The sequence below is a fragment of the Guyanagaster necrorhizus genome (genome assembly GCF_019112545.1).
Source record: "Guyanagaster necrorhizus MCA 3950 unplaced genomic scaffold BT62scaffold_2, whole genome shotgun sequence".
Classification (NCBI taxonomy): Eukaryota; Fungi; Basidiomycota; class Agaricomycetes; order Agaricales; family Physalacriaceae; genus Guyanagaster; species Guyanagaster necrorhizus.
In genome coordinates this window covers 2,183,629-2,203,156 of record NW_025064881.1, presented here as the reverse complement: position 1 = coordinate 2,203,156, position 19,528 = coordinate 2,183,629, and the positions used below count along the sequence as shown (strand labels likewise).

At 47.6% G+C, this 19,528-nt stretch overlaps 8 protein-coding genes across 8 annotated transcripts; 5 read left to right on the top strand and 3 right to left on the bottom strand.

Annotated features, from left to right (window-relative positions):
- Window positions 1–220: 220 nt before the first annotated feature.
- On the bottom strand, window positions 221–2,748 carry BT62DRAFT_295505 (uncharacterized protein). Its single transcript, XM_043180393.1, has 14 exons — window positions 2,376–2,748; window positions 2,309–2,314; window positions 2,197–2,249; window positions 2,097–2,146; window positions 1,960–2,044; window positions 1,868–1,910; window positions 1,694–1,816; window positions 1,613–1,638; window positions 1,504–1,555; window positions 1,447–1,454; window positions 1,278–1,395; window positions 1,166–1,226; window positions 1,046–1,118; window positions 221–987 (listed from the first exon to the last, which is right to left on the bottom strand). The coding sequence occupies exons 1-14, from the start codon at window positions 2,569–2,571 to the stop codon at window positions 457–459; spliced, it is 1,425 nt and encodes a 474-aa protein (XP_043045783.1). The 5' UTR covers window positions 2,572–2,748; the 3' UTR covers window positions 221–456.
- A 151-nt stretch (window positions 2,749–2,899) lies between these two features.
- Window positions 2,900–5,476, top strand: BT62DRAFT_926497 (asparagine-linked glycosylation 9 protein). The gene is made up of 8 exons (XM_043185052.1): window positions 2,900–3,065; window positions 3,114–3,220; window positions 3,275–3,429; window positions 3,491–3,650; window positions 3,700–3,986; window positions 4,035–4,490; window positions 4,538–5,017; window positions 5,080–5,476. The coding sequence occupies exons 1-8, from the start codon at window positions 2,953–2,955 to the stop codon at window positions 5,365–5,367; spliced, it is 2,046 nt and encodes a 681-aa protein (XP_043045782.1). The 5' UTR covers window positions 2,900–2,952; the 3' UTR covers window positions 5,368–5,476.
- Window positions 5,352–6,476, top strand: BT62DRAFT_295545 (uncharacterized protein). Its single transcript, XM_043180394.1, has 3 exons — window positions 5,352–5,637; window positions 5,695–5,954; window positions 6,005–6,476. Exons 1-3 carry the CDS (start codon window positions 5,595–5,597, stop codon window positions 6,395–6,397), a joined length of 696 nt encoding a protein of 231 aa, XP_043045781.1. The 5' UTR covers window positions 5,352–5,594; the 3' UTR covers window positions 6,398–6,476.
- Window positions 6,477–6,528: 52 nt separating this feature from the next.
- On the top strand, window positions 6,529–7,366 carry BT62DRAFT_1000027 (uncharacterized protein; the record flags this gene model as incomplete). Its single annotated transcript, XM_043176603.1, has 3 exons — window positions 6,529–6,548; window positions 6,599–6,855; window positions 6,912–7,366. 3 exons carry the CDS (start codon window positions 6,529–6,531, stop codon window positions 7,364–7,366), a joined length of 732 nt encoding a protein of 243 aa, XP_043045780.1.
- Window positions 7,367–7,392: 26 nt separating this feature from the next.
- BT62DRAFT_960318 (uncharacterized protein) lies at window positions 7,393–10,610 on the bottom strand. Its single transcript, XM_043188548.1, has 7 exons — window positions 10,390–10,610; window positions 9,933–10,336; window positions 9,810–9,878; window positions 9,396–9,751; window positions 9,027–9,340; window positions 8,409–8,976; window positions 7,393–8,360 (listed from the first exon to the last, which is right to left on the bottom strand). Exons 1-7 carry the CDS (start codon window positions 10,573–10,575, stop codon window positions 7,531–7,533), a joined length of 2,727 nt encoding a protein of 908 aa, XP_043045779.1. The 5' UTR covers window positions 10,576–10,610; the 3' UTR covers window positions 7,393–7,530.
- A 1,463-nt stretch (window positions 10,611–12,073) lies between these two features.
- BT62DRAFT_294111 (uncharacterized protein) lies at window positions 12,074–14,273 on the top strand. The gene is made up of 15 exons (XM_043180389.1): window positions 12,074–12,415; window positions 12,467–12,578; window positions 12,630–12,634; window positions 12,690–12,714; window positions 12,768–12,796; window positions 12,849–12,958; window positions 13,010–13,036; window positions 13,094–13,201; window positions 13,254–13,281; window positions 13,336–13,396; window positions 13,451–13,492; window positions 13,605–13,919; window positions 13,970–14,088; window positions 14,144–14,184; window positions 14,253–14,273. Exons 1-14 carry the CDS (start codon window positions 12,159–12,161, stop codon window positions 14,172–14,174), a joined length of 1,269 nt encoding a protein of 422 aa, XP_043045778.1. The 5' UTR covers window positions 12,074–12,158; the 3' UTR covers window positions 14,175–14,184; window positions 14,253–14,273.
- An 818-nt stretch (window positions 14,274–15,091) lies between these two features.
- BT62DRAFT_960317 (Bromodomain-containing protein) lies at window positions 15,092–17,624 on the top strand. The gene is made up of 6 exons (XM_043188547.1): window positions 15,092–15,424; window positions 15,521–15,752; window positions 15,803–15,939; window positions 15,994–16,096; window positions 16,151–16,279; window positions 16,329–17,624. Exons 1-6 carry the CDS (start codon window positions 15,219–15,221, stop codon window positions 17,385–17,387), a joined length of 1,866 nt encoding a protein of 621 aa, XP_043045777.1. The 5' UTR covers window positions 15,092–15,218; the 3' UTR covers window positions 17,388–17,624.
- Window positions 17,625–17,936: 312 nt separating this feature from the next.
- On the bottom strand, window positions 17,937–19,523 carry BT62DRAFT_1071434 (zf-DHHC-domain-containing protein). The gene is made up of 10 exons (XM_043178755.1): window positions 19,361–19,523; window positions 19,239–19,314; window positions 19,073–19,191; window positions 19,008–19,024; window positions 18,810–18,958; window positions 18,669–18,754; window positions 18,520–18,619; window positions 18,452–18,466; window positions 18,213–18,400; window positions 17,937–18,153 (listed from the first exon to the last, which is right to left on the bottom strand). The coding sequence occupies exons 1-9, from the start codon at window positions 19,504–19,506 to the stop codon at window positions 18,227–18,229; spliced, it is 882 nt and encodes a 293-aa protein (XP_043045776.1). The 5' UTR covers window positions 19,507–19,523; the 3' UTR covers window positions 17,937–18,153; window positions 18,213–18,226.
- Window positions 19,524–19,528: the final 5 nt, after the last annotated feature.

Sequence of the window (19,528 nt, the reverse complement as noted above, 5' to 3'; positions counted from 1 at the left end):
CTAGTAGCTGTATGTAGTCTGAAAACTGGGATAAAGGGCTCCTCGGTGTTAACTCAGGGCAACAAGAAAACGAAATGACAACTATGCGACAGTATAATGATTACAAATGCGTTTGAACAAGAGAACGATGAAAGCGAAGAAACTGGGGGTTGCGACAACATAAGAACAGGATAGCTAGACCATTGATACAGTGCAAGGTGGAAAGCTGTTTAGACAAATGTGAGAGATGGACGTGTACGACGTAATGGGACAAGAAAGGCATTATGCCTATTTCTACAATGATGAGTTTTAGAGAATCTCTCCCGTTTATATGGTGATGGACCGATAGGCTGTTTCCTTCGGTCGGCGTCATGCGTAGAAAGAGGGACATAAAGGAAGATGCTGGTGAGCGCGGGTATGAAAACAAGAGGAGTCGCATGTTTTCGGATTGCGACGAGAAACGTAACAGATAGAAGATTAGAAGAATGATTCGGGTTGCATAGAAGCGGTGGCCTTCTCCACGTCGACCTGAATTCCTTGAATGCCGCTTTCTGAGAGACTCGGGACTCCGTGCGCCGGTCTAATTCCTATCTCAAGCGCCCGATATGGATTTCTTGAACCAAGGCTAAAATCCCCACTTTCGACGTCGTCATCTGTCCAGATTCGACCATCGTCAGATATGGGTTCGCCTTCATCACCTCCGATAGCGGTGCTTAGGCTACCCAACTCCAAGCCCAAGCCCGAACGGATATCATCCATTTCGACGATGTCCTGTTCGGGACTCATGTCCATATCTGGAGGGATACTTCCAAGAGTACTGAGAACGATATTTGAATCCACCGTACGGGCGTGGCGGCTTCCTCCAAAGCCGTACCCACCTTTCGAACGATGTGGAGGCGTGAAGGGAGAGGTTTGGTTTTGAGTTATTGACTTGGTTGTGAAAGCCGCCATTCCGGTCCCTTCGGAATGTGATACCGTCTCGGAGCCGCGCTCACGCAGGTCAAGAATCTGCATTTTGTAAGAATATTGAATCGGCGAACTGGCTCTACACCAATGATGAACATACCAGGCGGCACGCTAACACAGGACCCATCATGACACTGAGAGGTATATTGATAGCAGAGATTACCTGTCGCGGCCTCAATGGACATCAGCGTGAGATTCCTTAAGACATGTAGAAGCTCACTGAAGATAAAATATGCCATTAATCAAATTGGCAATGGATATCAGAATGTAATAAAAGACGCCTAACAAGAGGCATGAGTCAGTTTAAGTTGGTTAGACTGTGAGGCACTGACCTTCACGAATGAAGGTCTGAATGAGTCTGCTGCTGGATCCTCCATTGCATCTACGGATCATGAAGGCCTTCACGATCGTCATGAATGTCACTAACGTGTCAAACAGAAGCGGTGCAATCTATGACAGAGTTAAGTGGGCGAGAACTAGGTAGCATATCATGGAGCTCACAAAGAAACCTAATTTAAGCTGTGAACATGATTCGGCAACGGAAACGGTGAAGCGTACCAAGAAGATGGGCAGAATGGGGCTTGGACATGGGGAAACATGGTCCACGGTCCTATGTACATGCAAGTTTCAGCAATTAGCATGCATATATGTGTCAAGATCTACTTGCATATGGAGGGGTCGTGAATGGCAAGACTATAGGCGTGGGTGAGCATATCGTGGCTCACGGACGACGAACAAAACCACGTACGGAGCATCTGGGTAGTGTCAACGTACAGCTGATATGCTACGACACCCCCGATAGCACATATAAACATCCATAGAATGTATACGTTTCTGTTAAAGAAAGCGTAGGTGCGAATAAGGAGAACCGCTGTGATATGCGTCAGAGAAAAAGCGAGAGAAAGATATAAAAGATGAGCACATTCAGATCCGACTTGATTCCACATAGCCAACGCCACGGGGACCTGAAACAGGCGGTTAGGATGTCCATGCGGACGTGTGGATGACATGGACCTTGTAGATTTTCCGGCAAGTCTCAAGAGAGTGGTCGACGACGAAACAGAAAAGAAGGTAGGGAACCACGATGATTACCCAGTATCTATCGAAAGGATGAATTAAAAAGCCCAGAGACATTAACTTGGATCTCGTACCGGCAGAATAGATAAGCGACCTTGACTGGCGTCCAATGGGTCTTCCAGACCTTTGAAAAGCGGGTGAAGGAGGAGATGAGGGAGACTAATCAGCACATACGAAGCGCCATTCTCTGGGCAGACTAATCATCCAATCCCAGAGAACTACTGCATCTAAGAGCAAAATGACGCGTCAAAAATCGGTAAATAAAGCAGATCCCAGGAAATTTTACACATGGCTGTCGCGATGGTTAGCAAGGTCCATGTCGCGAAAGGAGCTGCAGAATGAGCTGGACGTACCACAGAAATAGATTTGAGTACCATATATGAAGTAATGTGCCGTCTCTGGAGTGTCCGACATTTTGGTGGAGGAGACGATGGTGGTTTGGGAACAAGAGGGAAAGACTAGTATCCCAGGGCGGGTCGATCTGGACATTTGCTCAGCTCTGAAAGAAGCCGCGCATACATCCAAATCACAAAAATAGACACCAGCCATCGGAAGACGGCCTCTTTAATCCTTCCACGCCTATGTACGTACTCACTCGACCGTAAAAGTTTATTTCATAGCCTATTTGGTGCCGTTGCCATCCAAATGGCCAGTAAAGACCACGTAAACTTCCGACACAGAAGTACCGTTTCCGTCGTCCAGTAGCACCAGAAATCCCAGATCTTACGTCTTCGTTGTCGTCTTCCAAGCTTTTCATCCATTTCAAGAGGCCTACGCCGGCTTGCAGTATCCACTTTTGACGCGCTGTTGTTACTGGAAGACGAATTGAAAAAAACATTGTGACCGATCTAGATAACCCTGGCGGAAGGTTTTGCCATACACGTGCAATATCCCTGTGACAAATTAGCAATTACTTGTTCCGTTCGCGTCATGTCGGGGCCAACTCAGACTATTCGATTGCGACGCCCACAGACAGATAATGCAGCACCAAAACCGAAGAAACAGGACAGACATTCTGGTATTCTCCAGGATCAGCTGAGAAGGTGAGTCGTAGTGATTTGGCTGACGTTTGGTCTTGACAACGTTTCGAGGTCTAACCGTCCACCATGGAGTCCAAGCTTCAGCCTTGCATTTCGCATAATCCTCCTCATCCGGGTCATGGGTGCAATGTACTCGAATATTGGTGATTGTGATGAGGGTAAACTCCGTCAATTATGCCACCTCATCAATTATCCACTTATACTTTGATCAGTATTTAATTTCTGGGAACCTCTTCACTATTTCGACAAAGGACACGGCTTCCAGACTTGGGAAATCTCGCCGACATATGCGATCCGTAGCTGGGCTTATATCTTGCTGCACCTTCTTCCCACCCGTGTTGCTTCGTTCATCGCAGAGAACGACAAGGTGAGTTCTACCTTCAACTTCAAATCTTAGATTGCTCATAGACTATTTTATTCTTCTCAAGCGGCCGTCATTTTTCGCAGTCCGGATTTTTCTTGCTGTCACATGCACTTTCTCTGAAGTCATCCTATACCGCCAAGTCTACGAAAATGTTAATCAGAGAGTCGGTCGATACTTTTTCTTCATGCTAGCGTTTAGCGCCGGGATGTGGAATGCATCAACAGGTAGGAAAGTTCCCACCCTCTTTTCGGTTCCTGTTGAACTGTCGAGCAGCTTTTCTCCCCTCCTCGTTTGCCATGTATACGTCGAGTGTGGCTTTTGCCTACTCAATTGCCCCTTCATCTGTAAAAGGACATCGGAAGACTGTAGTATCGACGATCATGTTTGCTACTGGCGCCATTGTCGGATGGCCGTTCGCTCTTGCTCTCGCAATTCCCTTCGTGTTTGAAGAGTTATTCGTGTTCGGTGCTGATACAGTTCCTTCTGCCTCCTATGGATCTTGGATATCAACAAGATGGAAACGCCTATTCGGGGCCGGTGCATTGGCCTCTCTTATATTCGTAAGCCTTTTCCAGCAAGATAAGCCTCGCCTTTAAGCTTTGTATTAGATTCCCGTGGTAGCTATCGATAGTTTCGCCTACGGAAAATTCTCTGTTGTACCCTGGAACATTGTTCGGTATAACATCTTTTCGGATCGTGGACCAAACCTGTATGGCACCGAGCCATGGAATTTCTACATCCTCAACCTCCTGCTCAACTTCAATGTTCTCACTCCATTTGCCTTACTCTCCTTGCCTGCCCTCGCCATCACATATGCGGTGGATCGCAAGCGTCTAGGATTCACAAAGTCCAACAAAGAAGAAAGCTCTCCTTTTACTCTTCTAAGTCTACGACTCGTACCCTTCTACCTATGGTTGTCAATATTGAGCAAACAAGAACACAAGGAGGAACGGTTCATGTTCCCAGCGTATCCGATGTTATGCTTTAATGCTGCAATTACCGTATATTTAATTAGGGGCTGGCTAGAAACGGCTTTTATCAAACTAACGAAGTCGCCGTATCGAGTACGTAAATGGCACCTAGAAATGTGCCAGGTCTGACAACCCTATAGGCCGCTCACTCCTCGATATTCCGGTCGTTCACATCATCAGTTGTTGTCTGCTCTATACTGCTCTCTGCTTCCCGTATCTTGGCCCTTTGGAACTACTATCACGCGCCCATGACACTGATGTACGCCTTGGAGTCCCAAGAAATACCGACACTTCTCAACGACACAGGACTGCTCCCTACGCCACTTCCGTCCTTAGGGGACCCCGAGAATAATGAAGTTCAACAGCTGAGAATCGACCTCAGCCCTGTCAAGGAGCTCGATCTCATGCTTTGCATCGGAAAAGAATGGTATCGCTTCCCGGGACATTATCTTGTCCCGACGGGCGTGAATGTCGAATTCATCAAGAGCGAGTTTGATGGTCTCCTCCCAGGGCATTTCAGGGAGAGTACTAACGGTACTATTGGATTGTGGCCGAGGCCTGAAACCAGGTACATCCCTAAAAACATGAATGATTTAAACCGAGAGGAACCATCGCACTACGTAAGTCCAAGGAGCAATCCAGGTACTGCTCGCAATTATGCATACTCACGGTTCGTCATCAGGTTCCTGTGTCGCGCTGTGATTATTTGATGGACCTTGACTTTTCTTCTCATCCTTCGTCCTCCCCCTTGGAACCTAGATACGGTACCCTTACTGATATCTGGGAGAAAACTTATTGCAGGCCTTTCCTTGATGCCCGTCACTCACCACTGTTAAGCCGAGCGCTATGGATGCCGGGCGAGAAGTGGAGAGAGCTTAATAGCTGGGGTGAATTTTGCTTGCTAAAACACACGGCCCTTGTCGAAGGAAAGGTGCAGGATGTTCGGGAGCGAAGAAAGAACAGGAAATAAAGGTTCACATAATACACAATATATTTCCGCACGCACGTTTGCTCAAAGACGGCATTAAATGTAATACGGGAAATCCAGTTACGATTTAGACTTTACTATTAAACGCGACGGGTTGCTGGCCCTCATTGGTTGGAAGCACGTGATATGACATTGCCTCATTTTGGCCTCTCGTCAGAACTCAGCCTGGACCACCATCTCGATTATCTGCACACCAAGTACCTTTTGGAATGTGCGTTGACGATATCCCTCCCGAAATACTACTGCACATTCGTACGTCAATTGGACATTCATTACTAGATATGCGCAGCTCAGATGAAGTGCCTCTAGTTTCTTACCTCGACCTTCCGGACCTTGCTTCTGTCGCCCAGGTCTCACCTCAATTTGCTTTGCTTACTTCTGACACGGTTTTGCACACTCACCGTCTCCGCGTCGTCGCTCCGTCGCGGGTGAAGCATGCTCTATTCGGGCAGAGTCCTGAGGGTATCGCGCTGCGGCCCTCCTTTCCGGACCTGATTCACCGAGGCGTTATGCGAGGTCTACATATCGAAAGACGGTGGAGAATGGGCTCGTATGTGTATACCCTGGGTGTAAGATGGCTTACATTTGACCCGTTGCTCATCTGACGACCTTATGTTAGTCGATCATTCAATATGAATCAAGTTTACGTCTTTCTCGCCGTCATGTTGGACGTGTCGTTTCGAAACATCTCCTGCGACGATCTTCCGCACCTGACAATGCCCCGTTAAAAGGGTTGTATCAGTCCAACGTATTACCAGATGTGGAGTCGTCTTCGCTTACCGTGTCTCGAACCCTTCTCCCCATTATGCACAAGCTGAAATGGTCATTTCAGAAAGACAAACTTGCCAAGATGGCAAGGAAGGGCAGCGTCTGTGCCGGAGGCTTCACCGATTTCTCACAATGGCTTGAGAACAGAGGAAAGGGTATTGTACCGGACAGCGAGAGGGTCAGGCTTGCAATTTGTCCCAACGTCAGAAAGATTGTTAGTATTTACGAACACCTTGCGCGTTGACGATGTGTGTTTTACCAATATTACCTATCAATTTATATATTTACTTACGTGGAAAGAAGACTTGCGAGAGGGTTCTTAAATGTTGTTTGAACTGTTGATATTCTCACACTCGTTTCCTCATAACTCGAACAATGGCTCGTTCGACTTGCAAGTATGCGTTCATTCTTTTCTTTCTGTCTGTGGGTGCATTGAATTATTTAGGCGACCTATGATGACGCGCGCGCGTCGAGCGCTGGTCCGGCGTGCCTTGCAACTCGGAACTGCCGTATCCTCAGTTTTGCAAGAGTTCAACATTACCGAAATCACGCTTAGCCGTATCATAAATAATTTCCACAATGATGATATTGAGGAAGATGCGTGGTACTTGGATGGACGCAATCCTAATGTGTCATTGTCGCCCAAGGTCCATGAACGGAAGAATCTCATGAGGAGGACTCTACGCGAGTCAACTGGTACTGGTAAGACTGAAGCGCCACTAGTGGTATAATGGATATCAACTCATGAACAACTATAGCTTCCCATGCGCGTCCTGTGCGGCAATCCAAGCACAAACTTTTGGGGGGAAAAACCAACGTGCTATCAGCACCAGACCACTCCAGTGAACAGGAATCCAAACGCACACCCATCGTACCGCTGTCAGCGAGCGACGACATTCCTGGCACTAGTCTATCTCATTCGCATCTCTCCAATGACGCGCCTATTCCCCAAAGCCAGCCCTTTGCAGCCACCCATACTGCTTCGACAGCTGACTCTGTCAGCTTATTTCTGCGACACATAGGAAGGGACGACTTGAAAGCCAAGTTTGATAAGTTGGAGATACGTACCAGGAAAGATCTTCTTACCCTTTCCGAGCACGTCAAAGACCCGATTTGCTGCCAGAATCTCCAAATGGCATTCAAGTTGTCAATTACGGAGTGGATTGTGCTGGTCAAGGCTTTCTTAGACTATGCGGAATCCGATGGACATTAAAGGGATTAGTTCCATTCAGAATTTACGCATCCTTCCTTGATACTTTTCTCGCCTGCGTCTATAAGCACTTTTAACATCCTTGCTCTCACAATTACCACACAATGCTTGGAGCACATATTTTACTCTTACAGGGCTATGCTATATGTCCGTTGATATACGCCCGCTTATAACAAAAACTCAGAAGAGACTTCCACCAATCCATCTGTCATCTTCGTCACCACGGCCCACTTTGGTAGAAACATCAACATCTCTTCTAGCGCTGGAATTTGGCCACCTGTACCAACACCAATGCTGCCGCTCTCGTACTCGTTCCACTCACAAGCGACTCTTCCTCCCATATCCGGAGAGTTGTCAATCCACTCAACATCGACAGTAAAGTTCCTATCCCAAGTTCGGCTCCATAACCGCAGCTCCTTGATTCCACCCTCTGGTATTTCGTACCGAGGCTGCATCCCGACGCTCCCTTCATGTATATTATATCGAATAATCGGGTTGGTGTCGGAATATATTCGGCATGAACGTGTATTTTGGCCTTGGACAGAGATTCGAGCTGATGAAGTCCCAAGACGGGTAACGTTCGTCTGAAGCCAAATATCTGACGTATGGTTACCACCAGGCAAAGGAATGAGATCGGTCTTCCAGCTGCACGATAGTAGAGACAACCTTGCCTGCGAGGAGTTACAAGAGATGTCTTGACCAGACGCCGAAGGCAGGTACGATATCAGTTTCATGATGTAATCAGATGCTCCAGTGAGTGTCGTGACAGCTTGAAGGACCTGGCCGGCTCCAGTTTGAGCGGGAGAAAGGGACACGTTTTGTAGGAAATAGGCCTTCAGTGGCTCTTCCTGAGAGAAGGGAAATGCGAACCAGAAATAGAGCGTTACAAGAATGAAGATGACGCCAAATATGTAGGCCACAAAGCGGTGTAATTTGAAGCTGAACGGGGCAATCGGGAGAATCGTCAAACAAGCGAGAGAAGCTACAGCCGCGTAGACTAAAGGAAAGATAAGTTGAAGAATAAATCGTTGACAAAGGCACAAACCTATTACTGCGCTGCTTCCGTCCGATAAAGTCTGCGACATAGACGAAAGCGTAATCAGAGCAATATGAGATACTAAAATCACTGGCGCGGGAACAACGATGAACATCTGCAGTATCCACCATCCAATAGCGCCAGTTTCCTCTTGACCTAGGACATGGACATCATGCCTCGTCCTGGGTATCAACGGAGTATTTTCCGTCGGTTCTTCCCCTGCAACTTGTTCTTCCTCAGTCGGAGGAGTGAACTCCCTGACAAGGACAAGAAAGGGTGTTGTACCCTCGGCACCAACCATTCCCTCAACGCATCCAATGCAGCATGCTAAGAACACTAGCACGTTCCATCCCGTGACAAAATAGACACCACCGACGCCAGCTTTACTGATGGCGATGGTAGCAAGAAGCAGAAGAACCCATGTCAAAAAGTACGTCTGTAAGAGAATGGTCTGCTTCTGCAGTTCTGGTACCGACGCTTTCTGGAAAGGGATAGGAAGCTGCAGAATGAGAACAAGGGACAGATATGCCAACGTGAAGAACGATAAGAATACAAGGTACGGCGATGAGTGGATGATCTAGAAGCGTTCTAAATACACGAGAAGAAAACGGAGATACGAATACGTACGAAGGTATTGAGTTTTAAAAACGAGAGGGCCAAAAGAACTTGTAGTCCTGCCGTCACAAGGATAGCAAACCAGAATTTAGACCATCTCCAAAATCCGCTTAACCACCGCAATGAGATTACTGAGTTCCAGAAGTAACCCCAGAAGTTATCGTGACTACCAGGGGCACTACCGTTCTCGCCGTTTCGTCTATTATGTCGGATAGCGGCCTCACACACCAAGAATAGGATGAGAACCACGGGGCCGACAACCAGCAATACCGTATTGAAAGTGAACAAGGAAGTTAAGGGAAATAGGATAAGAGCGGCCCCGAACACTGTCACTTACATCAGCCTCTGGTACTCTTGAAGATCTGATCATGAAAAACTCACAATCAAAATACACAGCGGAACTTGAAGTCTTACTATGCATTGGTCCATCGTCATTAACCAGAGCGACACCGGAACCTCTGGCAGCTTCCATCATCGCCCACAGAGCGCGTGTCTGCCCTACGGTATAAGGAATGGCGTCGAATTTGGTGTGATATTTACTTCTTCCTTTGTAGAACGCCAGGTCCAATCCAGCGATGTCTGCGCCGGCGGAATATACTTCGTAATCTGTGCCGGATCGAATGACGCCTCGTGCAAAGGCGTCTTGTGATAGGACGCTGGCATGAGGATGGGGAACATGCGTATTAAGGAATGAGAGCAGTGGCGCACTCGAGGTCGCACGAAAAAGGATAGGGCGCCTTGCTGTAACAATAAGCCACGCTGCATCTGTGAAGAGAATAGGAATTATCATCATACCCTCCTGATGCCGCGCCTTCCAAATTGAGAAATGTATCTGTGATGTTAGACCATGGGTGGGCCAGGAATCTACATATAGGCAAACAGATGAGTGTCGGGACAGAAGAGAACAACATCTCATACGCATGGGCACCGTTCAACGAGTCCTCTTCCCCGTTGTTAATGTTAAAGACAGCCGTCCGTTTTGGCCTATTCTTGACAAAGAATTCGATAAGCTGAAGTAGCGTCGCCACGCCCATTCCGTCGTCTGTAGCACCGGGTGCAGTAGAGACGGAGTCGTAGTGCGCCGAGAATAAGACTCCGCCGTGTTCAGTGTACTCCTTCTCTGTGCCATCAATCTTGACCAAAATGTTCGTTCCTTCGAAATACACTCCGCATGCTTTAGAAGACCAGGAACCATTCGATACCATATCATCGACGACATGAATATGCCTGTGTCCAGCAGCTATGTCGTGAACACGCTTCAAAATATAAGATCTGACCGCGTCGTTTGCATGAGAGTTGTACGGATGTGGTCGTTGTGCAATCTTTGGACGATATAAAATTCTGCCGAGAGGCAAACATATACAGAGACAATCACCTTGTGAAGGTCCAAGTACGCCTGATCTAAATCCAGACCCTTCCTATTCTTTGGCACTGCTGGGAGGCCATCCGTAACAAGCAGGGAGATAAAGATGGCGAGATAGATGAGAGACGCAAGCACGGTTGTCGGAAGAGTGCGAAAGGCAAAGACGGAGGAAATCTTCTGGACGAGCGTCATCTTCATGGAATCAGGCGAATTTTATTTAAGGTCAACGTTGGGAGGATCACAGGCACCAATGACGTATTGTTTATGCCCACGCCCCTTCTCGCTTCTTATGGACTCGGACGATTTAGCAAGGTCTGTCACCCTCGAAGTATGCGTCGACTCGGTCCACTCCGCCAAAATGTCGGTCGAAAATTTTTTTTAAAAAAAAAAACACCGTTTGACCTGTCTTGATACCTTTCACAAGTGCTGTCCAGGCGGGGGCGGACCGACTGGAGCTATGCGCCAACCTAGGGCTCGGAGGCGGCACGACTCCCAGTCTGGGGCTGCTCAAGGCCGTTTTGAAGGCTGCATCTGAGACTCCGATCATGGTGGGTCGGATTTCTATTTGACTTGGTAGATATAGCCCATCCCTTAGGCCATGGTTCGTCCTAGGACTGGTGACTTTCTATATAGCGATGACGAGCTCGACGTCATGCTCGAGGATATACGCATCTTCAAGCGATATCCCATCCGCGGTATCGTTATGGGAGTTTTGACTCGGGAAGGTCGAGTGGATACTGAACGCACGAAACGGTGGGTCAGCATCGCCAATATCTCAAAGCCCTTCTAATAATCCTTGATCTAGCATAGTTGACGCCGCTTTGCCCTTGGAAGGTTTGTTGATCTATCGTCGTCGGCGGCGGTGGTCTTGTCCTAATGATAGCTAGTCTGCTTTCATCGTGCATTTGACATGACGAGGGACCATATTGAGGGTACTTATAGTCCAAATCTTCGCTTGTCGCTGATCCTCAATTCAATAGCCCTCCAGGATATAGTCAGCATTGGAGGTATATCTCGTATATTGACAAGGTATATATGGCAGGTGCTCTCTGCTGAATTTGACAATGACCAACTTCTCCCAGTGGCCATGGAAGAACTGTTTTGGATTCTATCGACACCCTTGCTTCACTATTCCGTGTCGCAAAACGACTTGCGGGTGACGATTCATGGCCTCTCACTGTCCTCCCTGGTTCAGGCGTGAATGCTGACACCATTGACCCGATACTCGTATCATTGCTACCGCTGGGACTTGAAGAGCTACATATGTCTGGTGGCTCTTGGCTGGATGGAGAGATGCAATACCGGCGGGAACCCTTGGGAATGGGGGTCAGTGCTGAGCGCGAATGGTCTGTTTGGCAGACAGACGGTCTAAAGGTAGGAGAAGTTAGGGCCATTGTGGACATGGCATGCGAGAAGCTTGGAAAGAATGTAGGATGATGTGTCGTCATGGGACAGGAATTGAACTGGGCCGATCCTTTCTAGACACAAGAGTTCATGAATCTGGTGGCGGCCTGACTTGGCCCTGAGCGCTCCTCGAGGCAAAAAGGAGTAAAGTTATTTTTACTTCTACTTCCCCCTTTTGTTGTAGTTGCGGCGCAGCAACATGAAAGACAGAAATTTTCTTCAAAGGCCAGAGAATTTTACCTTTTATCAAGGTGCCATCGCGCTCAGACCCGACGACTGCTCGAAATGGGAAGTTTTGCTGGCCGGGAGTTGTTTTTCCGCTTTCCGTGCATGGCTCATTGCCGAAATTGCCGAGGTCTAACGTCGACGCGATCGAGATGACTTCAGATATTACGTTACCAACTGCTCAAAAGCCTAGATGTGATTCACGGCTTTCCTGCTCTATCTCACCCACTACCATCATGCGAAACAAGATCAAGGCCCCGTCTGTTCCCAAAATCTGGTGGAGCAATGCCGTCTTCTTCGTGTCTGTCCATATCGCCGCCTTCATAGGAGTATATTATTTCCCAGTCTATGTCGTACACAGAGCCAGTCTCTTCTTTGCTTTCTTGGTGTGGCAGCTTGCGGACTTTGGGTACGTTCTCAGCCCATAACCAAGACAGTTTCTTCTAAGCAATCCATTCAGCATCACCATTGGATATCATAGATTGTATTCTCATCGCGCATTTCGTGCTAACACGGTTGTGAGAATCGTCTTGGCGGCGTTAGGTTCGGCAGGATTCCAAGGCTCTATCAAGGTCTGACAGCTCCCCCTACGCTTTCATCCACTTGTTTTGACGCGCATTTAGTGGTGGTAAGAGTGTTCTTAACAGTATGACAAGTAATTTCATCCTCAGCCGGGTTTAAAGGTGTCTTCGACATCGGTTACATCATGTACGTTGGGTAATCCTTTCCATATTCCATTTGTTGACGTAGATGATCCTCAGAGGTTTACGGATGACCCCATGGACGACCCGTGAGCCGCGTTCAATGATCCATGAAACACACCATTACTTACTATTGCGAAGGTACGCTGCAACCCGAGGACTGCTCTACTCTCATATGGGATGGATATTCTTCAAACCAACGTATCAAAGAATGGAGCTTATAGATCGTGATGACCTTGACAGTGACCCTGGTAAGTTTGGAACACATTTTTCTACCCTTTTCTCTAACATCTCGAACTTAGTCGTGCGCTTCCAACATAAATATTACGGCAAATGTTTTACAAATATTACTGGCGCACAGAAAACTCACAGAGTATGTTAATCAGTATCAATTGCCTTATTCTTCGGTTTCGTATTTCCCCCAATGATGGGAAGTCTTTGGGGTGATCCAAAGGGAGCATTCATTTGGGCCGGATTGGTGTCTAGACTTGCTAGTACGCACGTTCTCTTTCTTCCACCGATGATTTCTGATGGACGACATATCAGTTTGGCATTGCACTTTTCTGGTCAACTCGTGAGTACCTTGTGCCTGAATGCCTTTCGCCAAAACTCACTTTTTGATCTAAAGGCTTGCACACTGGGATGGTCTTCAGCCTTATTCAGATGAAGACACCTCTAGAGGAAATCTGGTCAGTCATCTATCATTTACTCTACTCCACCCTTGGTACGTTAACACAATTCAGCTTTTGGCGCTTCTGACCGGCGGAGAAGGAAATCACAATTTTGTAAGTCTAATCACCCTGACATTGCATAAAGCATGACGCTTATGTGTCAAACACAGCATGTATGCACTACTAATCGTTGAGAATGACCGTACAATGATACGTTTCACTTTAGCACACGTTCCCGCATGACTTCCGCTCAGGGCCATCTCGGGCGGACTGGGATCCGTCTAAATGGATAATCGTTAGCCTTCACAAGCTTGGATTTGTAACAGGTCTACGGCGCGCGCGTAGAGATGATATATCAGAGTCAGTCGAGTATATGCGGCATAAATGCGCGTACGGAGTTCCGCCACCAGAGGATGACCAATGGGATGGACCCAATTGGACTATCGACGAAGTTCAGTTGTACATTCAAAGCGCTCTCGGGCGATGCGTACTCTTGATTGATGATTTTGTCGTCGACGTGACGAGTTATATGGGAGAACATGTAGGACTTTGCTCATATCTTACGTGCTTGGTACCTAACGTCGCCTCTAGCCTGGTGGCGCCGCAATATTACGGAAGTACGCGTTTCGAGCTCAAGATGGTATTTCGGACACAGACAAGTGGAAAGACGCGACCTGGGCCTTTGAGGGAGGATTGAACAATCATTCCAGGTCAGCCAGGCGGCTGATGTTGGAGAGCCGGATTGCTAGATTCTCGATGCCGTAGATCTGATATACTTCGAAAGTTTTTTGAGTAGATACATAAAGATAAGTAATCGAATTAAATTGTCAGAAACTAGATATTGTACTCACCTCATAAATCTTGTATAATATACAGATGTCCATGTATCAGGTCGCTCATAAGGGGGCTGCCTGGATTCAACAACGTCATTGCTGTGACACCGAGGCGTTGAATATTCCGAACCTCTTCGCATGTTGTAGGTGGAGAACACCAAGAACTTGTAGGATAGTGAATACGACAACGCTGTTGTAAATATCCCTTACAAGTGGTTCCCCTTGACGCTGGTCCACCGAGTTGCAGATCTGTTGATACATATTTTGGTGAGACTCGAGCCATTAGACTTGATATGAAGCTGAAGTCATGGATAAGTATCGCGGGAAGCTGTCTTTCAAGCCTTGATGACTTCAATGGTGCCACAGCGTAAAAAGTTTATAGTGGATTTGCTTACCAGACGATAATTTATGGAGGTTCGCTTTCTCTAAGCGTTAGTTGAGCTTCATAAAAAGCAGCGATGGCCATCGAAACGTGGTAGGGCATGCATGGTCAGGAAATTACGGCAGTAAGGCCGATTCGGGCGAAGCCTTCCGTTTGCTATATTCTCAAGGACAAGAACGAACTTCCGTTAAGGTATGTTCCGAGATAAGGCATTGAGAGGGGATGTTGCATCCAGAGCTGTTTGGTTGTAGAGCACGGCGGCCTCCTTGCTTTACTTCCAACCTTTCCCTTCGCCGCAAATGCTATTCCATTTAGAAATTTCAAGTATATCGAAGGGCAGGGACAAGGGCGCTAACCTAACTAGCGTAGAAAATATTGTGCATTCGCTTGTGGCGCTGGTCTTCAAGCTGAACTTTGATAATTTCATTTGATCGTGGATTGTTAGTACTTGTTTATCGACGCGTTCTGGAGTGTGGCGCGTCAACGAGATCACGTGCCACAAACTTACATTGGCCCAAGGAGTCCAATATTTTGACCATTTTTCTGCTCCTACAGTCTCCGAAGACATACCATATCTTGATTTCAGAACGACTGAACTGTGAAACGACTCGCAGCGAGCGGTGTCATGGGAAAACGAAATCATCCGGGGTCGACAGTGGATGAGGGATCACGAGCCAAGCGACGGAAAGACCAGCCGTCATCTTCAGACGTCGATGTAACCATGTCGGATCCAGTAAATCCCATTTCTGAGGGTGAAGTGGCCAGCGAAGATGAGGTCAGAGAGCAAGGAATGAAGATATGGCAGACGGTGAAGGACGCAGTCAACAAAGAGTAAGTAGTGACGCACTCGGCTCATTTCCTGTTCTGACCAATTTGGTGCCCTCTTTTCTTCACAACCATCACTCCTCGGCCTTTCGACAATCCCAGCGGCAGATCTCTATCTACCCTCTTTCTTACCAAACCCCTCAAGCGTCAGTACCCCGACTACTTCGACCTGATCAAGCAGCCAATTGCTCTCGACGATATCAAGAAAAAGCTCAATTCTCATGCCTATCCTAATCTTGAGGCCGTGAAGCTCGATTTCGACTTGTGTTTCACGAACGCAAAAAGCTATAATCACCCTGACAGCATAATCTGGCAGGATGCAAAGGACTTGCAAGTAAGCTTGCAATTGCTCTTTGATCTCCTCGTCGTCTAAATTCTCTACAGAAACTTGCTGGCAAGACGTACAAGGAACTGGCCAGGGTGGAAGTTGGCGAAGATGGCAAGAAGAAAAGTAAACCTCCTAGTCTGAATCGTATGGCAAAGTCAAGGCTCGAGAAGCTTATCAGCAAGACTGACGATACGTATGTCCAATGCTCTCTGCATATACTCCCGCCTCATACCAACTATCTCTGCAGTGGTCGAACCATATCGGCTGAATTCATGGAGTTGCCTTCCAAGAAAGACTGGCCAATCTATTATAAGGAAATCAAACACCCCCAGTGTCTAGAGAATATATTTGTACGTCAATGACATCTCAATTTTGCTTATTCTAATCGAATCGTCAACCCTCAGAAACGTATCAAACGCAAGGAATATGCCGCCGCGGATGATTTTGCCAACGATGTGGAACTGGTCTTTTCAAATGCCTTGGCTTTCAATCAAGAACATACCCTCATATGGGAGGATGCTCTTACTCTTCGAGTACGTTCACACTTTAATAGCTTATTTTGGATATTAACAACGTTCAAAGAACGAATTCCGTCGACTGATGTCAGACTTGCCCTTTCCCTTTACGCTCGAGAGGTACTCCAAGCCCACGACCAATACGATCAAGATCAAGGTACCTGCAGCTGCGTCGAATTCTTCAGGGTCTAAGGTTACTACATCGCAACTTTCTCTGCGGGCACCGGTGCCAGAACCTACACTACCACACACTTCTACTATAGCTGTACGTGCTCCACCTGCGAAGAACACCCCGCAACCCTCTCCTCCTCAGCCACCCCCGAAACCTGTTGCTCCGGCAGTCACTGCACGAGCTGCTGCGCCAACACCCGCTCCGCCACCACTAGCCCCAGTAGTGACTCCTACATCATCGGGACATGTACCTTCGTCCTCATTGACTCCTCAACCTCAGCCTACACCTACTGTGCCGCCAGCTAACACAAATATCACCTTCTTGCAATACTCCAAACCAATTAATCCGACAAAGCTCAATACGGCCATTTCTCAAGCGCCGGCGTTATCACCGACACCTCAAGTCGCCGTCGTTTCTCAAACAGCCCAAGTACATTCAATGTCCAACTCGCCCGCTCCAGTGAATTACGCTCATCAATTGCGTCTCATTCTAATAAAGACAATACCTCGCGGGAGGCAATTTAATCTGGATTACCGAGAAGGCGTAAGGAGCTGGTCAGTGCGGTTAGGACCAGAAGATAAGAGTCTCCGTGTTGAGGAGGTTATATTTATGGGTGACGAAGAAGAGAGCAGTGGCGGGGAAGAGGAAGTGGATGATGACAATGCCATGGATGTAGATGCTCCAATGAAGAATGGAAAGAAGAAAATCAAGCGGGGGCGAGGTCGACCGCCGAAAGTCCCGAAGGGCGGCGGGGTAAAAGTCAAACCCGTGCGCCTGACGAAAAAGAAGCCTAAGCTTGGAGAGATACAAGTGAAAATCAATGGGTCGGTCGTTCAGGAGCTGGAGGAACACAGCAACAAGTGGCTTGTAGATGTGCCTCTCGGGAGCAGTACGCTGGAATTAGGCGAGAAGGGAGGTCTGATATGGAAAGTGTACACTCAGAGGGTAGCTTAATCGTGTATGTGCATTGTACCTACCAGTAGTTCCTAGTAATTGTCTGTGCGCACTTGTATTTTAGGGGTACATATTTTTTGGTCTTGAACACATCCTTCGGTTCTACAACAGATTATTACTATTAGCAACTGATTAGCTACAGGAGTTCACAAGTTATTTTAACAGTAATCTATCACACACATCACTGCTGTTCTCTGTTATCTGTCCGAAGGGATTGTCCAATTGGTATATCGTCATCACTCTCCGACTCCGAATCAGATTGGGGAATATATCTATGGTATCGCCCGGGCGTTTCTCCAATTTCCTGAAGGTAGCGTTGCAGCATGGCCTCCCTTCCTTGACGTCGCACCTCATATCCTTCTGAGCCCCGTCTCACTAGAGTGCGGCCTTCGTCAGGAGATGATTCATCGGACGAATCATCCTCGTAGTCGTATCCAGAGCTAGCCCCCTCTTGATAATCTGGATGGTATGGCGGGAGTGTCGATACATGCCCGTCTTTTATCTGTTTCCGACCGGGTTTTCGCGGCTGGGAGTTGGACGGCCTCAGGTCGGGATTTACCGTCTCATTCCCATATGTCCAAGGGGTGTCTGGAAGATGGAAGCCTTCAGGTCGGTCTTCGCATAGGGTGGCTCCTGGATCACGCGGAGGCCATGTGTCCAGTTCTAAGCCTTCTGTGAATGTAGAAGAAAGAGATCAGCCTCAAATATTAACAGATACAGCGGCAGAGGAATAACGAGGCGATGAGATGAGATGGCTACACAGGAGCTTGAGAAGGAAAATATGAGTGCTTACTGGACCGTAACACTGCATGATGATTTGCTCACTGAATACGCCGCACTCATGCTTCCCATCCACCTCTCTCGTATTGCTCTCGTGGTTCCGTCAGCTCAATCCACTTACCACCCTCATTGATATCATATTTCAGTCCGTTGCCTAGCGCTCTCGCGGGATAGCACCAAAGTAGAGGACTTGGACCAAGAACAGATTCTATGTTGCGTCTTCGGCCGAGATTCTGGACAACTGAGAGTCAGCACGCAAGGGTCCGACCCTAAAAAATACACACGTAAGGAAACTTGATCTGCGCGGGAAGTTCAGCTGGTAATCAGACGGATGAGAACCAGAAAAGCATACCTCGCGGATCTTACCTCTCCGAACCATCGTCGCGACTTTGTCTTTCTCCCAACCTTCGATTGTGGTTGTATTCGACATGAGGCTCGAAAAATGGAAGAGGCTGAGACCGATATTAACATAAAATGATAGCAAATATATAGTGAATAAACCTGAATGCACCGACTGCCAGCAAGACGGGAACGCAAGCGACGAAATTTAAGATGATGAACACTAGCTCAGTCACCGTTATTGTGTTCTGAAGAAAGAAATTGAGATGAGATGGGCAATGGTGGACAAGAGTAAATGCTCACCCAATATACAACGTCTGGTCTTTCCATAGCGCGCCGTGTCATCATCACAAGGTGGTAGGAGCATGCAACATCGACGTAGAATAAAAAGCGTATGAAATAGCCGTAGTTGAAGTGGCCGACGCAATTATTGACCCAAGGACAATGATGATCTAGAGGAGTCATGAGATTGGAGTGCTTCAAACGCAGAAGGGGCTGTACCCATGCGCAGTATGCACCTTGAAGAGATTAGATTTGCCCAACATCGGTCAGGAAAGAGGGCATACCTATTGCACTGGCGACAATGATGTGTTCGAGGGGGTTTGTACTTTTCGCACATTCTGCAATACCGTGGTCCCCCCGTCAGTTTCTTGACTTCGTAGCCGTCCTCGTGAGTATCGGGTTTCTATCCATCGGTCAGGAAGACAGCAAGGGGAAGGCTGAAATACGAACCCAGCCCTCCGGTACACCGCCAGGGTCAGTGAACACGCAAAGAAAGTAATTCCATAAAAGCATTCCAACGAGAAGACTGCGAAAAGTTAACAATGGGGGAACGGTGACGATCAGTGGCTCACTTGAACGGAAACAAGAGACAGATGAGGTCGACAGAAAGGGCACGACCGTACCATGGCCAAAGCACAAATATCTGGGAAGAATAGGCAATGAAGCAGATAAGGCAAAGGGTAAGAGTGACGACCAGGCGACCAAGTAAAGGATGCATGCAAAGCAGAGTAACTCAAAAA

Excerpts from the sequence above, each read along its gene's own strand:
- BT62DRAFT_295505 (XM_043180393.1), bottom strand. The coding sequence starts at position 2,571 with ATGGCTGGTGTCTATTTTTGTGATTTGGATGTATGCGCGGCTTCTTTC. Across the intron at positions 1,817-1,867 it reads GAATCAAGTCGGATCTGAAT|CGGTTCTCCTTATTCGCACC; the intron begins GTGCTCATCTTT and ends CGCATATCACAG. Across the intron at positions 1,227-1,277 it reads TCAGACCTTCATTCGTGAAG|GCGTCTTTTATTACATTCTG; the intron begins GTCAGTGCCTCA and ends GCCTCTTGTTAG.
- BT62DRAFT_926497 (XM_043185052.1), top strand. The coding sequence starts at position 2,953 with ATGTCGGGGCCAACTCAGACTATTCGATTGCGACGCCCACAGACAGAT. Across the intron at positions 3,221-3,274 it reads TATTGGTGATTGTGATGAGG|TATTTAATTTCTGGGAACCT; the intron begins GTAAACTCCGTC and ends TACTTTGATCAG. Across the intron at positions 4,491-4,537 it reads TAACGAAGTCGCCGTATCGA|GCCGCTCACTCCTCGATATT; the intron begins GTACGTAAATGG and ends ACAACCCTATAG.
- BT62DRAFT_295545 (XM_043180394.1), top strand. The coding sequence starts at position 5,595 with ATGTGCGTTGACGATATCCCTCCCGAAATACTACTGCACATTC. Across the intron at positions 5,638-5,694 it reads CGAAATACTACTGCACATTC|TTTCTTACCTCGACCTTCCG; the intron begins GTACGTCAATTG and ends AAGTGCCTCTAG. Across the intron at positions 5,955-6,004 it reads CGTATGTGTATACCCTGGGT|TCGATCATTCAATATGAATC; the intron begins GTAAGATGGCTT and ends ACCTTATGTTAG.
- BT62DRAFT_960318 (XM_043188548.1), bottom strand. The coding sequence starts at position 10,575 with ATGAAGATGACGCTCGTCCAGAAGATTTCCTCCGTCTTTGCCTTTCGC. Across the intron at positions 9,341-9,395 it reads TTCCGCTGTGTATTTTGATT|TGTTCGGGGCCGCTCTTATC; the intron begins GTGAGTTTTTCA and ends TGTAAGTGACAG. Across the intron at positions 8,361-8,408 it reads CGGAAGCAGCGCAGTAATAG|TCTACGCGGCTGTAGCTTCT; the intron begins GTTTGTGCCTTT and ends TCTTTCCTTTAG.
- BT62DRAFT_294111 (XM_043180389.1), top strand. The coding sequence starts at position 12,159 with ATGACTTCAGATATTACGTTACCAACTGCTCAAAAGCCTAGATGTGAT. Across the intron at positions 12,416-12,466 it reads TGGCAGCTTGCGGACTTTGG|CATCACCATTGGATATCATA; the intron begins GTACGTTCTCAG and ends CAATCCATTCAG. Across the intron at positions 12,797-12,848 it reads GATGACCCCATGGACGACCC|GTACGCTGCAACCCGAGGAC; the intron begins GTGAGCCGCGTT and ends ACTATTGCGAAG.
- BT62DRAFT_960317 (XM_043188547.1), top strand. The coding sequence starts at position 15,219 with ATGGGAAAACGAAATCATCCGGGGTCGACAGTGGATGAGGGATCACGA. Across the intron at positions 16,097-16,150 it reads AGTGTCTAGAGAATATATTT|AAACGTATCAAACGCAAGGA; the intron begins GTACGTCAATGA and ends GTCAACCCTCAG. Across the intron at positions 16,280-16,328 it reads AGGATGCTCTTACTCTTCGA|AACGAATTCCGTCGACTGAT; the intron begins GTACGTTCACAC and ends CAACGTTCAAAG.
- BT62DRAFT_1071434 (XM_043178755.1), bottom strand. The coding sequence starts at position 19,506 with ATGCATCCTTTACTTGGTCGCCTGGTCGTCACTCTTACCCTTTGCCTT. Across the intron at positions 18,755-18,809 it reads GACCAGACGTTGTATATTGG|AACACAATAACGGTGACTGA; the intron begins GTGAGCATTTAC and ends TTCTTTCTTCAG. Across the intron at positions 18,620-18,668 it reads CTGGCAGTCGGTGCATTCAG|CCTCTTCCATTTTTCGAGCC; the intron begins GTTTATTCACTA and ends TATCGGTCTCAG.